Source organism: Physeter macrocephalus, chromosome 14, assembly GCF_002837175.3.
Source record: "Physeter macrocephalus isolate SW-GA chromosome 14, ASM283717v5, whole genome shotgun sequence".
Lineage (NCBI taxonomy): Eukaryota > Metazoa > Chordata > Mammalia > Artiodactyla > Physeteridae > Physeter > Physeter macrocephalus.
The window spans coordinates 67,909,981-67,926,524 of record NC_041227.1 but is presented as its reverse complement, the minus strand read 5'-3'; the positions used below and the strand labels follow the sequence as shown (position 1 = coordinate 67,926,524).

The following is a 16,544-nucleotide window of genomic DNA, read 5'->3' as shown; positions in this document are numbered from 1 at the left end:
GTGTCTCTCCTGGACTAGATGGTGAGCTTGAGGACAGGGTCTGCGTTCTTGTTTATTCTGGTTCCCAGCTCCCAACACAGGGCTGGTGCCCGATACTCGTTAATCAAGCACACACTCCACTCACCGCTGTGAGGACGGAGCTGAAGCCTCCTTGAGACATCTCATGCTGGAAGGAGCTACTTGTCTTTGACTGCGTTCCTGTGGGGAAACAGGTCAATCAGGCTCCCGGAGACCCTGAGACCATGAAGATTCAGAGCAGAAAGAGGAGAATGTGGTCTGGGGCTTGGGTTCTGGGGAACAATTTTGGGTGAGCTACGAGCAGGGATGAACCTTCAGGACTGGGTTGCGACTCTTTCAATTCCGAGACCCAAGGTCACTCCCCATTTACCCTCGACTGCAAAGATCTTCTCCTGCAGCTGCTTCTGGATGCTGCTGAGGGCTGCAAAGTTGTCCACCTCGAACACGTGGTCCTCCGAAGGCACTGAGCCAATGATGTTCAGCTCCTGCCTGGCAGTGAGATGCTGGAAAGCATCTCCCACCTGCGGCAGAGAGGCAGCTGAGGAGGAGGAGCCCGCCAGCCCTTCTGCCTGGGGGAGGTGCAGGCTGAGTCTGGGGGAGCCATGAGGAAGGGGACGCACCCCAATGGCATAGCAGATGATGTCGGCTCTGTCTGCCTGGGGGATGACGTCGCTGTATTTCAGGGGGTCTTTATATTTCTGCCCGTCTGTGATGACAATGAGGATCTTCTTGGCAGTTTCAGGGGCCCCGTTCTTACTGTGAAATAGTTCTTTCCTATCGAGGAAGAAAAGGGGGGTGACTCTACTGAGATTCTGGGAAGAAATCATTTGCAGCCCTCGAAGCTCCTCTGGAAAGACTGGGGAGTCCTGGCACCCTGAGACTCAGGTATGTTAAGACATGGATACATACTGACAATAATTAGTGAGACTGAGAACAAAGGTACTCATATTCCTTGCTCCTAAAGTTCCATCCACTACAGAACCTCATTCCCAGGAGGCAACAAGGCAAGTCGCTTCACCTCTCTGCGCCTTTGCTTCTCTCCATGCAAGAGGAGAGCAATAATTGTGCCACAGCTGGTCTCCAAAGATGGTCCCCAGGGAGCCACACCTGGCTCCTTTCCCGTATTGAACCTGGCCTGTGACTCCCTTTAATCAGCAGCATGCAACAGAAGTGAGCCTGTGCCAGTTATGGGCCTAAGAAACCTTGGTAGCTTTTGCACTTTGCGGAGCCCTGAGCCGCCATGAGAGAAGTCTAGCCAAACTGTCAGAGGCACCCCATGGAGTGGCCACATGAAGAGAGAGGCCCAGGCATCCCAGCTGAGCCCAGCCTTCCAGCCAGTCCCGCCAAGGCAGCAGCCATGTGGATGAAGCTCTCATAGTCTGGCCTCAGATGCCACGTGACCACGGCCACATGAGAGACCCCACCTGAGAACAGCTGAGCCCCAGGATCATGAAAAGTAGTAACAAAAGGGGTGTTGTTTAAGCCACCAAATTTGGGAGTGGTTTGTCAGGCAGCAATAAATAACTGAGACAAATAGTATCAGGTTATTCTGAGGGTCAGAGGAGGTGAAGCTTTTCCAACAGTGACTGGCCTACAGGTAAGCATTAATTCTATGGTAGCTGTTACAAATGATTAAAAATGTAACATATATGTTCATGCAGTTCCACAAACTCAGAATAAACACGCACACACACATATGCACCAAATAACATACACATGCCAAATATAATACTGAAGCAACCTAAATGTCCCGTGTTAGGGAAGGGGTTTAGCGAATCATGACCTAGCCCCTTGGTGGAAAAGTACACAGCCATTTCAAAGGAAAACAATAAAAACTGTAGAGAAGCATGGAACAGGTTTATGTAACAGATGGGAAAAAAATGGCAGGATGAAAATAGTTTCTGCCCTGATTGTGACTATATAAAATATGTCTAAACAAAGACAAGGATGGAAATGACACTGTGCTTTTTGAGAGTAGGATTTATTTATTCATTTGTACTTATTCTTTCTTGCTGCCAAAATACTGCGAGATGGTTGGCTAGAGGAACTGTAGGTAATATTTCTTTTTTTTTTTCAAAACTTTCCCTTAATGTTGTTGCCTTTTTGTCTTTTTTGTAATGAAACTTCTAAAAGAAAAACAAAAACAAAAACACAGCAACAACCCAGTCAATGGCAGAGCTGGGCTTGGCTCTAGGGAGCAGGGAGGTGATGGGAGAGGATGGATGTTGATGAGAACCGCACCATCGCCCACTGCTGGGAGGAGCTTTAGGGACAAGGAAAAGATGCCCCTCCTGTGTGACTTTCAACTCAAGGGACAGAGGCTTTCTTCCTGGTTGTCCAGTCCCAAAAGGTCAGTGTTCAAGGCAGAAAAGCCACCCCAAAGTAAAGCGAGTGCCTTTGGAGAGATCATCCCTTTTTCAGTATTTCTCCAGCACCATCCCCAGGGCAGTGCCCAAGGGTGTGCAGGAAGTCAAGGATCCCAGGCATTCTACCCAGTTCTTTCCCATGGGAACCACACGTTCCATTGTGGTCCCACCACCTAAGCCATTTTCTTCCTGGACCATCTAGCCCCCAGTGCTGGGCAGGCACATGGTACCTAGAGACTTGAATGGATGAGAGGATGAGAGGATGAAGGGAGCTGAGTGGCGAGAAAGGCACAGAGAAGACACTTGGCAATAATTCCTGAGGTAAAGAGGAGCTGCACCATTTTTTTGGATAAAATCCCCAACCATTTATCTCGCACTTCTTGTGCGGAAACACTTCGCTCATGTTCTCTCGCTTAATCCTTACAACCAAGTTGTGAGTTTTTCCTCATTGGACAGTTTCCTGAGACTTAGAAAGAGTCAGTAACCCCAAGGGTGGCCCAGGTAGCTAGCGGAGAGCCAGGATGGGAACCGAGAAGCAAAGCCCAGGTGGGCTCAGGGTCCCGCCAAGCCAAAGCCAGGCAAAGGGGAAACACGCTGCAGAGGAGTCCCGCCCTAGATCAGGGGATCCCAATGAGCCATGCGACCAGAAACCCTCCAGGGAGGACTCTGCCTGCAGCCCCCTCGCTCCCCTGTGAGCCCCTTTCCCCAGAGCCTCCCTCAGCCTCTAAGAAGGGCTGTGCAGACCCAGCAGGAGGTAGCAGTGAGGTAGCAGCTCATTCACAGGCAGCATGGGGCGGAGCTTACACCACTGTCTGGATGCCTGTGGCTGTGAACGTCAGGCCGCTCAGCTGGACGATGGGATCCACCAGGCTCTGAGGGCTCCGGCTTGTCTGAAATTGGCTGAAGGTGAAGTGGGTCTTCAGAAGGTTTGAGTATTGCATCAGCGAGAACTGTGAAGGCCAAGAAGAGGGCCCTGGGGCTCAGGAGTTGTTTTTTAGGAAGTTTTTTATTTTGGAATAATTTTGTATTTACAAACCATGTTCCATGTGGTTTTGAGGCCCGACAAATATATACCGAGACCCAGAAAAAAATAAATGGCCCGTGGGCTTCCCTGGTGGCGCAGTGGTTGAGAGTCCGCCTGCCGATGCAGGGGACGTGGGTTCGTGCCCCGGTCCGGGAAGATCCCACATGCCGCGGAGCGGCTGGGCGGGAGAGGCCACAACAGTGAGAGGCCCGCGTACCGCAAAATAAATAAATAAATAAATAAATAATAAAAATAAATGGCCCCCAAAGAAAACTGGAAATCAAAACTAAATAATGTTTCTTTCATAGTTTACAAAGAATAGCCTTGCCAACCACAATATTTGTTAAACTTAGATTTTTTTTAAAAAAATTATAATACATGAAATCAATTTGTAGTTTATATTTCCTTGCTTCTCAAGAATTTGTATATATATATATATATATATACATATATATATATACATACACACACACATATATATATATATACATATATATATATATACACACACACACACACACACACACAAACACACACACACTGATTACTGGGAAATAAAATAATAAGATAAAGAAATTGTGAGTTACATGGAAAACATAATAAAGAAATCATCATTTGGCCAAGTTACCTTCAGTCAAATTTCACAGTAAGATGATTTGATAATCCTTTCAATGTATTTAAACAGCAAAACCTTTGTATTTCCTGTGGCATGTGGGGACATAGTACATGTGATGAGGGTACCTCCTCAGGTTAGGGCTCAAATCGGCCCTGCACTGGGACCATACCTTGACCTTGGACCCTGGCCTCCCCATGGCACAAGTCCACTGAGCCAGGCCCCCTCCCAGGTTGGCCTTCCCAGAGGTAGACCCTCCCTGATCTTAATCCCCAGGCCTCAGGGGCCCAGCCTTCACCAGTGTGTGGGTGCCCTTGAACTGGTCCATCACAGCTCTGACAAAGTTCTTCATCCGTTTAAAGTCATTTCGGCCAATGCTGCCAGAGCCATCAATCAGGAAGACAATGTCTATCTCTTGATTTGGACACTCTGCAGAGAGAGAGGGAGGAATCAGAAATGCATGGCGGGTCCCAGCCACTTCCTGGGACCCGGAAACCCTCTCTGCTCCACAGAGCCAGGGGGCCATCCTTGGCGTAGGGATGCCAAGACCCCCTGGCCCACCCAGTTTCTGACACCCTCCACTGAGGAGGTCCAAATCTGTTGCCCAAGCCCCTTCTCCCTTCAGCAGAACCCCTGCTGCTCCCCTCCTTCCACAAGGCCTACAAAAGGGGAGGAAGAAGTAGAGGGTGGGGCCCGGGTGGGTTCCTCACTCATTTAGTCAACAAATATTTATTGAATACACTACCAGGGATACTGTGGGGCACAGTGGAAGGCAATTTAGCAAAGTGATTCAGAATGTGCATCCTGGAGCCAGCACGCCTGGGCTCGAATCCCACCTCTGCCCACCTCTTAGTGGTGAATGCAGGCAAGTTACATAACCTCACTGGGCTTCAGTTGTCCCCATCTGTAAAATGGGCAATAGTGGTGCCTACCACATGGGATTATTGCAAAGATAAAAAGAATGAATATGTACATAAAGTACTTAAGACAGGGCCCATTGTTCTAGGCCCAAGGACACACCTGATGCTAAGGTGCGCCACCAAGACCTGCCCCCCCATCAGGATGGAGGTGCTCATTCCCAGCTGCAGGAAGTTGGCTGTTGATGGCTCCCAGCAGAGTTCCTCCCTAAGTGTCACCCCACTCAAAAGGGAGGTGCCTTGCCCAAGGTCACCTCCTGCTCCTGCGGGCAACCCATACCCGGCCATGCTCTGAGCTCTCCATGGGGCAGCTGAGACCTCTCACAGTGCACCCTCTCCATCTGCCAAGTCCTGCTTCCCTCACACTCTCATAAGGGTTGCTGCCGAGAACATTCCCAGGTGAGCCTCAGAGTCTATCTCTGGGGAAATCTGATTGAAGACCATAGCTTTAAAAAAGATCTCGTCCCTGCCCTTGTGGAGTCCACACCGTAATGGAAAGACACATCATACGTAAATGAACAAATTAAACATTTCAGGTTATCGCCAGACTTATGTAAGGGCTTGTGGCCTGCGTGCAAAACCCGGTTGATGCCTCCACCAGCACCCCACATCCTGTGTTGGTCCCAGGGTGCTGGGAGATGAGACCACCACAGCTCTGAGGTGTGATGCTGAGCTGTGGTACCCTGCCTCAGGGCACTGAAGCAAAAATGCCTTCTCCCATCTCCTCAGTCCTCACCCATCCCACCTACTCAACCAACATCACCAGTGCCCAGAAGAAATGGAAGAGCACTTCCCTCCCTGCTTCCTTGAAGACCAGGAAATCCAGCCACTGACACAGCAGGCCGAGAAGCCCTCAGGTGCTCCCCTTCTCATCCGTGACCTGTCCCCGACAGCTGGGTAGCTGGAGTTCCCTGCCACCACATCTTGTACTTGGGCCCACATTTTTAGCTGCATCACAAAACCACCCCCACATGCTCTCTCAGACTAGGCCTGGGGCCAGCGCCCTTGCAATGTTACTTCTCTTTCTTGCTTCCATTTTTTTTCTTTTTTTTTTTTTTTTGCGGTACACGGGCCTCTCACTGCCGTGGCCTCTCCTGCTGCGGAGCACAGGCTCCGGACGCGCAGGCCCAGCAGCCATGGCTCATGGGCCCAGCCGCTCCGCGGCACGCGGGATCCTCCCAGACCAGGGCACGAACCTGCGTCCCCTGCATCGGCAGACGGGCTCCCAACCACTGTGCCGCCAAGGAAGCCCTCTTGCTTCTTTTATTACATCCACTGGGCTTCCCATAGCAGGCAGCTGGCTGTAGCTGAATGGCCTTCTGAAAAAGAACTGAGCCAATCAGGCAAGGTTGACTCAAGCTCTGGGCTCTGCCACTTCCTAAAGTGGAAACTCACCTCTCTGAGCCTCAGTCTTCTCTATAAAATGGGGATCATCCTGGCCTCCACAAGGATCTTGAGAGGTTGCTATAATGTGATGCACACCCAGAACCCAGTACCCAGTACCCAGTACTGCCTGACACACAGTCTTGTCAAATCTATTCAAACCTGCCTCGTCTGGACCAGTTTTACACATCTGTGTCCCATTTTCATCAGGCATCCCACCTCATGAGCCCCAGAAACATCTAGGAAAAGACATTTACCATCTAGTAAATGTCTGGCTACGCAGACATCCCAGGTGGGGCATGGTACCCACAAGAGTCTTTTCCACTCTCTCTGTCCCCTCTATAGACTCTGCTCTCACAATTTGGCCTGGGGGCTCTTTCTGCTGCTGTTTCACTTTCTGCTAAAAGCCCACCAAGGCTGGCATCATGGTTTCTCTGGTCCAAAACATGCCTTGAGTGGTCCCTGGATCTCACTTGGGGCCCACTATTCCCTCTGATGCCACAGATGGGGCAGTTTATCTGTATCTTCCTCCTAGACGGAGCACATGGTCTTCAGCTAGAAAATCAGTCATAATGGCGATCACATACATGTGCCAGAAAGGAGTCTAAGCACTTTATGTGTATTAAATTTTTTAATCCTAATAGCCACCTCGATTATTAAGTTCCATTTTACCAATGAGGAAACTAAGGCCCAGGGAAAGAAGCCACTTGCCCAAGGACACAGAAGATGAACTTGTAAAGACAGACTCTCAGAGAGAAGCCACGGCAGGGCCCCCAGTCACCATTCTCTGTGGATGACATCAGTGCTGCAAAACTGTGCCTCACACTCCCCATGGCCGGGTCATTTGCTCCCCTTGGAAGGGGAAGAGTGAGTGTGGGGGGTCCTGGCAGTTCAGCAGTGAATGACCCAGGACTGCTTCCCTCTTGGATTCTTGGATCTATCGTCCTCACCACACATTTTCACCCCCACAAGGCCCTTCCTCTGGAAACCAGGAGGCATCCCTGCACCTGTTGGCAAATGTAGGGCCCTCATGCCTCCTGCAAGAGCTGGACTCCCTCCTGCCCCATCAGAGCCATTACCGCTTGGTCGGCTTAGGGCTCCTGCCATGAGCTACCCCTCCTGCCAGGCCAGACCGTGCTCCCAGCCCCTCGTGTGCTTGCCGAGGCCTCTGGGAAGGGGCCTGCACACAGGAGGCCCAAGAGGCCGAGACCCAGGCTTCATGCTCTGCACGCATGAGCAGTGCCAGCCCTTGCTCCACACGGAACTGCCGTATCTAGGGGACCCACCTGGCAGGGTGGCGGGGACTGTCCGGATGATCTGCAGGTGGGAGCCCAGCAGGAGGCAAGCGCCTTTTGCATACATGTTCTCCCCACAGGCTCTGCGTATGGTTGGGCCGCAGGCCTGGGGATAGAGGCCTGTGTGGGCGAGGGGGCCCCCAGAACACTTCCCCTCCTTCTCGCCCAGCCCCAGCCTCCTCTGGCCCCTGTTCCTCCCTCGAGGCTCTCCTGGGACCCAGAAACACTCAGCAGCAGCCAGGAGAGATGGGTGGAGGCCACCAGGGACACGCCCAGGGACATGTTCACGGCCTCTGGGGGCGCTGAGAGGGCAGACACACAGGGTCACGCTCAAGGGCACACCCTCGTATGGGAGGACAGTCCGAGCTGGAGGCTGAGGAGGGGGCGGTCTGCTGTCGGAGGGTTGAAGGCCCTGATTCCTGGGGCGAGTCACTCACTATTCAGCAAGATGGGCCGACACAAGCCGGTGGCAGCCAGGCAGTCGTACAAACGTCCTGTTTTGTTGACTGCGACCACCTCCAGGGGGGCTCCCACCACGAGTCTGGAGGCACAACCAGGACAGACAGTCACAGGAGGGGTTGGGGCCCAAAGCGCTTCGGGGGAAGAAGTGTCATGGGGAACTGAGACTTCACGAGGGGAGCTCTTGGTTTCGGCCACATGTGAGGTTATTAAAAATCAGGGCCCGAGTCCAACCCACATATGCTGAAAGGCCGTGCTGGGCTTTTTGCTTATTTGTTTGTGTACGTGTGTGTGTATACATAAATATATGTGTGTGTGTATGCAAATGGTTTGGGGGGTTGTGTGTGCGTGTTTTTCTTTGTTTTTTTTTTGTTTTTTTTTTGCGATACGCGGGCCTCTCACTGTCGCGGCCTCTCCCGTCGCGGAGCGCAGGCTCCGGACGCGCAGGCTCAGCGGCCACGGCTCACGGGCCTCTCACTGTTGCGGCCTCTCCCGTTGCGGAGCACAGGCTCCGGACGCGCAGGCTCAGCGGCCACGGCTCACGGGCCCAGCCGCTCCGCGGCACGTGGGATCTTCCCGGACCGGGGCACGAACCCGTGTCCCCTGCATCGGCAGGCGGACCCTCAACCACTGCGCCACCAGGGAAGCCCCTTCTATTCATTTTTTAAGAAAATAGGACCCCAACACAAATTGGCGGTGATGGTAAGTGGGACAGAGGCTCTCTTTGGATTTGTTCGGTGTTGTGTGATCAGGAGAGTCCCAAGGGAACCCAGGCGAGAGGGCGCTGGAGACGTTCTACATCTTGATCTAAGTGGTGTTTACCTGGGTACACACATATGAAATATTCATTGAGTTGGATTTTGCATTTGTGCATTTCAGTCTCTGTGTTCTATTTCAACACAAACAAACAAAGAAAAAATAAAGCTCTGGCGCCTGGCACTTGCTTCCACATTCGCAGCCTGCCAGCAGGGTGAGGAAGGAGGAGGGATGTACATTTAGAACTCAGTGACGTCTGTGTGCTCCCTCCTGGCCAAGTGAACTGTCCTGTGCTCTCAGGCTCATTGCCGATGCCACCTCTTCTGTGAAGTCTTCCTGGAATTCCCTCCTGGGTTTGAGGTCTCCCTTCTTCTGCCTCCCAGACTTTGGTTATGCTTGCATCACACTGTGACTTCAACTCCTTGGGTCCCTGTCACTGGGACCCAAGAATGTGCACTTCTGGAGGCAGGGCAGGTACATAATTTGCTGGTCCCAGTGCAAAATAAAAATGCGGGGTCTCTTGTTCTTGGAAAAAAGTTTTTCCCCCTTTCTTCTGCAGTGCCTCCCTCTCTGCCCGTCCTGGTGTTTCCTATTTGCTATTCGGTGTCACACTCCTTCATGCACGGGGATCCTCACAGGGCCAGCACAGACCCTTAAGGACTGGGCAGGCTGGGCACGGCTGACCCTGACCTTGCCCAGCTCACGCCAGGGGTCAGTAGTCAGTGGTGTCATGTACAGGCTTCTCGCCCATGCTGCCCTTCCTCCAGGGAACCTCCTGGGCTGCCACATGCAGCCACCTGCCTGCGGGCCAAGGGGGTGGAGCTGGGGAAGTGGGCGGAGCCCACCTAGATCTGCCAAACCGGACCACGCTCTGCCCAGAGCCGGCTCCATCCTCTTGGAAGACCATGGGCTCCTCCACATCCAAGTTGAATCCATGATAAGAAGCCGGGGCTGAGGAATTCGGGAAGGGGAGGTGAAAGGGACAGTCAGAGAAGCCCCTTCTCCTCCAGACCCCTGACTTCTTGGGGTCTTGATACCCACCCCGCATAGCCTTGGTTCCCCATCTGCCTGGGAGAAGGGCATTCTTTCCTTCTTTGTTTCCTGGTTGCCTTCTGTGTGGTTCCCATCTCTCACCCTCCGTCAAAAATAGTCAAATCACAATGCAACGGGCAACCATCCAGAGAAATGCCCCCTCATGGACACTTCAAATACATCCACAATCTGAAACTAGGCCAGTCACCTCCTGATAGCTTAGATCAGGAATGTCCTTTAAAGATAAAGTGACCGTACGTTTACTGTCTAAACTGGGACCTTCTGAGAGCGGAAGGGGCACCATTAATAATTACACCAGGGCTTCCCTGGTGGCGCAGTGGTTGAGGGTCCGCCTGCCGATGGAGGGGACACGGGTTCGTGCCCTGGTCCGGGAAGATCCCACATGCCGCGGAGCGGCTGGGCCCGTGAGCCACAGCTACTGAAGCCCGCGTGCCTAGAGCCCGTGCTCCGCAGCAAGAGAAGCCACCGCAGTGAGAAGCCCGCGCACCGCAACGAAGAGTAGCCCCCGCTCTCTGCAACTAGAGAAAGCCCACGCCCAGCAACAAAGACCCAACGCAACCAAAAATAAATACGTTTATTTAAAAAAAAAAAAAAGCCCAGGGCTGATTCAGACTTGCCACATCAGTGAGTTCAACCAAGTGTAAAGTGCGATGTTTTCTTGCCCACACACGGGTGAGTCATTGCTACTTCACCGCATGCCTTTGACATTACACCACGTGCAAGTGTTCTTTGATAAAAGTTTTGCCCACAGCTTATTCTTCAAGCATAACATTTGCCAGACACTGGGGGTGAAGCCTACCCAATAGCCACCAGCCGTGCCACCTTGTGCCTGGCTGGCGCAGCTGTATCTATTACTAAGCCTGCAAAAGGCAGATATTCCTTTTCTCAGTGTCCCTTGTAGTCAGGGGATGGAATTTTTTTAAATTGAGATATAGTTGATATACGGTATTATATAAGATACAAGTGTACAATATAGTGATTCAAAATTTTTAAAGTTTATAGTTATAAAATATTATAGTTATAAAATATTGGCTATATTCCCTGTGCTACAATACATCCTTGTAGCTTATTTTATTTTATTTTTTAAAATATTTATTTATTTATTTGGCTGCGTCAGGTCTTAGTTGCAGCACACAGGATCTTTCATTGCGGCCCGCAGGCTCTTCGTTGTGGCGCACAGGCTTCTCTCTAGTTGTGGCTCACGGGCTCCAGAGCACTCGGGCTCAGTAGTTGGGGCACATGGGCTTAGTTGCCCCATGGCCTGTGGGATCTTAGTTCCCTGACCAGGGATCGAACCCGCGTCCCCTATATTGGAAGGTGGATTCTTAACCACTGGACCACCAGGGAAGTCCCGTAGCTTATTTATTTTATGCATAATAGTTTGTACCTCTTAATCCCCTATGCCTGTATTGCCCCCTTCCCCTTCCTTCTCCCCGTGGGTAACCACTAGTTTGTTCTCTATATCTGTAAGTCCTTTTTGTTACAGTCACTAGTTTATTTTTTAGATTCCACATATAAGTGATATCATACAGTATTTATCTTTCTCTGTCTGACTTATTTCACTAAGCCCAATACCCTCCAAGTCTATCCATGTTGTTGCAACAGGGGATGGAATTTGACTCAATCCTGGTCAGTGAGATCTAAGGGGGCATCATGTGAGGATCTATGGAAAAGATTTACCTCCCTGATACATAAAGATGTGAGGAGAAACTTGTTTGCAATCTCAAGAGCTAAAAGCTGACACTGGCCCTGTACGTGGAGGACAAGGAGACACCGAAGAAAGAGGCAGACCACCCCAGATTGTCAGGTGGCAAGTGTAACAAGCAAAGGAACTTACATACGAGGCTTGCCTTGGGGGGCCACAAGATGAGTAGATCTCCACACCTGCCCGCCAGAATCTTAAAAGTTCATACAGAGGCCTTAAACTGGGTTCAGTCACGTATGCTGTCCGGATGGTCTCAACAACACTGTGCTCTCTCAAGGCTGCGTCATTGAAATGGCTCCCACTGTGAGAACTGTGGGCAGAGAGTACACTACAAGGACAGCTCGTGGGTCAACCAGCTGTCACATCCTCTTGGTGACCTCCTCCAACACCCCACCCTTCACGACCAGCTGTTACAGTCTCACCTCGCCCCCTCTTCCACAATCATCTCTGAGTGGTCAGCAAGGGGTGTCACTAGCGTGGAGGTGGCTTGTTGGGGCGACTGTCTGGTTGCACTGGAGGCAGATGCCACAGCAGCCATAGAGACACATGCAAGAGAAAACACAGATCAAGATAATGATTCTCAAAATAAGTAACAATTTTTTCCACCGAGAGTCCCATGATCTAAATCATTGATTTATTAAGCCCCTGGGCTGGGGTTGGATCACTCAGGGCAATCACTTGTGTCCTCATGTGGTTTAATAAAGATGATCCATTAGCTGACTCATCAGGTGCGAACGCACAACATCCTGTGCCTCCTTGCGAGGCAGCAATAACGTCCAAGGCCATCCTCTTTTGTAGGATGGCTTGTCTCACTAGACACATTGCAGTGTTTAGTAAGGACAGGCTTTGCCTGCTGTCGTTGAAGCCTTGCTGGGTAAACTTAGTAAGGGCTTCTATGTGTGCTATGATGTCTTCCAGGCCAATGGAGGGGACAAAGATGGAGGCCAAATGATCGTACCGGGGGAAAACAGAATGTGCCCATCTGGCCTTGAAGAGAGAGGGGTTGGCAGTTCTTGTTACTGTGGGTGGATTCTTCCCTGGGCTCAGGAAAACCCAGGGTGCAGCAGCCCAACCACATGGCCAAGGATATGAGCCACACAACCATTGAGTCCCGTTCAGGGCCACCCAGTAAGTATCTGGGGGGTGTGACCAGTCAGTGCCAAACCAATCGCTATCCTTTCATGTGACAGAATGACCACACGGTTCCAGCGATATCCATCCCATGTCCCAGGGTACACTTGGGTTGATTCTTTTTAGAGTGATTTTTCTGTTCCCAACATAGAGTTGCCCAGGTGCTCAAATGTCCACAACCCAGGGTGCCCCACATGAACCCATCCAAATCTGAGTGCAGCCACCCATGGCTCTGATGGTGGTATTTTTAGGACCCTTCCTGCCAGCACTTTGATGGGCTGTCTCTATAGTTTGATTGACAGAAAAAGAGTACTCTTACCCAGTGCTATTGATCATGGGTGCCACAGGCCAGGGTTCTGGATCATATTGGTGATATCAGATGAATTAAGAGTTCTAGTCCTACAAATATTATATGATATCACTTATATATAGAATCTAAAAAAAAAAAATACAAGTGAATTTATTTACAAAATAGAAACAGACTCACAGACAAAGAAAACAAACTTATGGTCACCAAAGGGGAAAGAGGAGGGGGAGGGATAAATTAGGAGTTTGGGATTAACAGATACACACCACTATAAGTAAAATAGAAAAACAACAAGGATTTACCATATAGCTCAGGGAACTATATTCAATATCTTGTAATAACCTATAATGGAAAAGAATCTGAAAAAATATATATATATAACTGAATCATTTTGCTGTACACCTGAAACTAACACAATATTGTAAATCAACAATACTTCAAGAAAGAGAAAACGAGTCCTAGTCCTAGCTTGCTTTTCCTTAATGTACTTCTTTAGAGACTTCCAGTTCCCTCCCTGGAGTGGTGATACCCACCACGCTAGTCCTGACGAGCTGAGAGGCGCAGCTGCCCACATACCCGACAGGAGGATTGCTTCCCTTGCCGGACATCAAGTGGGCCCACCGTAGAAAGGCATCTCCATCAGGTGCCCATCCATGACCGGACACCACAGGAGCAGAAGTCTAAGGTCAAAAAGACAGATACGTAGTAGGAGCTCGTATGGGGAGGTCTTCCCCTTCTATATGAACTACACCTGTGGCCTGACCCTTGGATGTTAATGTGGCTGCAGCTTTAGGAACCTGACCTGGTCGTGCTTCCGGGGAGGCAGACTGTCAGGCATGAGGAGTTGGACTGGGGGGTGGGATATGCCGGACCAGGACCGCACCTTCTCCCCTCTTTCAATGGTGCGTGTTCCATTCCAGGTAGAGTGCATTTCACCCGGTCCGGCTTACGGCAGGACAATGGGATTCAGTGGAGAAGTAATCTGCCCATCCCAGTGGGACATCCCATCGCAAATTCCAGTAGATGACACCTTTCCAGGCGTGATGGGGCTTGGTGTTCTCAGCAGCACAGCATGTTGATCCACGGCAATGTCTGTCTCTCATGACCTCCGTACCTTTAAGGCACTGGGTGTCTCGGCAGGGGGTCCCCAGTCTGGCAAATGGGGCAACAGGCCCTACTGGTTGTCATCCAAACGTATTAAAGGCTGGGACCGTACTTTAGTCCATTCGGCCAAGGTGGTTTTACCTGTTAGTAATTTAATCTGCTGCTTTAATATTTCATTCTTCCTCTCTACCAACGCTGCTGCCTGCGGCTTAGAGGGGAGAGGGAACCTCCATTCAATGTCACGTTCCTTTGCCCAGTCTTGCATTTCATGACCGTTGAAATGTGGCCCCCATCACTGTCTACACGATGAGGGTACCTGGCCATGGTACTCAGCTTCTCTGATCCCCTAACTGCAGCCTGGTTTGTGCGGCAACAGGTGAAAGCTTGAGTCAGACCAGATGCCGTGTCCACACAAACCGAGCCACGTTTAGAGCCCTCGCTCAGAGGGAGCCGGCCGATATACTCAATTTGCCAATCCCTCACCAGCGGGAAACTCCAGTGGATGGCCCCAGACTCCTTTGGCAGTTGCCCTGGTTATTGTTTAGAACATACAGGACATGCTGTTACTGCATTAGCCAAGTCACTGTATTTCAAGGGCACTCCAGCATCCTTGGCAAGGTACCGTCCCACTCGGGCACTATAACTGAAGGGTTCGTTGTTAGGGCGCATATCCAGGCTACAGCATCAGCTTCCTCGTTGCTAAGGGTGTTGGCGCCCTCTGAGCCGGGGCATGGAGGACAGTGAGGACTGACTGAGGCTCTTGCAGGTAAACCCAAATGTCTTTCCACACATCCTGACCCCACAAGTGCTTATTTATGATCATCCGCCCCTCAGCTTCCCATTTTCTAAGCTGTAAAGTTAATCCCTTTAGAACAGCCCAACTGTAAGTGCAAAGCATTAACGGCCAGAGCTCATGACTGACCACCAGGCAAACCTCTGTGAGTTCAGCCCACTGGTAGCTGTGGTTCATTCCCGTTTCCCTCCAGATGGTGTTAGTGTTGGGCTGAACAGTGACTGCGGTCCCTGTAGACGGGTCACCCCAGCCAGACGCATCTGTATACCAGGCATCAGCAGGCGTCTCCCCCACTCCCTCCCTACAGGCCACAGGGGCAGGATTAGGGGCAGGAGAATTTGGGGGACAGGGTGTCCCTCTGCTGCAGACGGGCGAGCCCTTTTGTCAACGAGAGAGTCAGCGCCATGGCAGAGGTGGGTTGGTGACACATGTCGCCAACCTGCCCCTCAATAGGAAGGGAGATTCTTACCATGATTGCTGTTCCTTCATGAGAGACTCCGCCTGGACGAGCGCTGTGTGCACCTGCTAGGAGCTGGTGCTATATGCAGGTTTATTGGGTTTCTACACCCTTCTAGAACTGGGACCAAAATCCTAGGGGTACACCCTCCTGTTGTCTCTGAGGCTGTGCCAAACTCATACCTCCCAGAGTCACAGACGTATCTAACTCCAATGGTAGTCCTTCTTGGGGGATGCCCAGAGCTTTAATCTGTTTCACTAGTGTCTTGCCTTCTCAAAGGCGGCTTGTTGCTCTGATCCCCGATACCACACGTGCCCTTCCTTTATCCGGCAGTATAAGGGACGGAGGCACTGAGCAGGGTGAGGAACACAAGTCCTCCAAACCCCAAATCCTACAGACACTGTGCTTCCTCCCCCATTCTTAGGGGTTGGATAGGCTTGCACCACATCCATCACAGCTTCTGGGACAGAGTGCCCCTTACCCCAACAAAGGAGTCCCCAAAACTTCACGGCAGTGCCTGGGCCTTGAATTTTCTGTGGGATCACCACCCATCCTCTCCCTCACACATGTTCCAGCTAAGTCTGCAGAGTGTCCTGAGCAGAGGCAAGTCTTCCTATGTTAATAATATTCTATCATCAGTGTAATGGGCCCGTTTTACTAACGTGGGGAAGGAGAACAGGAACAGGTCTCGGGCTACCATCCCGTGACATACGGCGGGGCTGTGCAGGTAGCCTTGGGGAGCACTTGAAAGGTTCACTGCTGCCCCTCCCACGTGAAGGGAAATTGATCTTGAGACTCAGTGGCCAGGGGTCTGCTGGACCTCTTGTGTGAAGGCCTTTTATATGCCTTTATGTACTCTGTGGGTTCCTGTTATTGCAGCCAAAAGCAATCTTCTGTGGAGACATTAACCTCACTGCTGGTTCTGTAAGCTTCTTGGAAATTATGTGACCTGCACATGCTTTTGCTATCAAAGCAACTTTGATTTATGCCACTGGAGTTTTTCTGTCTTCTCTGTCTTCGATGATAAAATTAATTGATTTTAGATAGGAAAGTGATATGTTGCAGTCATTCTAAGAAACCTCTGTTGCTTTATGTGAGAGGTCATTATACTTTGTTTGAAAATGACACAAAAGCTTTGATAGTTTCATGGTACGATTTGACAA

At 50.8% G+C, this 16,544-nt stretch overlaps 1 protein-coding gene across 1 annotated transcript in view; it reads right to left on the bottom strand.

The window, feature by feature from the left end:
• LOC102985833 (integrin alpha-D) overlaps positions 1-13,682 on the bottom strand; it is a 28,086-nt gene extending 14,404 nt beyond the window's left edge. Inside the window, 10 exon segments of the mRNA XM_007115154.3 lie at positions 125-198; positions 389-539; positions 639-792; positions 3,189-3,334; positions 4,320-4,450; positions 7,608-7,722; positions 7,842-7,918; positions 8,054-8,157; positions 9,677-9,782; positions 13,649-13,682. Of these exon segments, the coding sequence (XP_007115216.2) occupies positions 125-198; positions 389-539; positions 639-792; positions 3,189-3,334; positions 4,320-4,450; positions 7,608-7,722; positions 7,842-7,918; positions 8,054-8,157; positions 9,677-9,782; positions 13,649-13,682 (1,092 nt within the window).
• Positions 13,683-16,544: the final 2,862 nt, after the last annotated feature.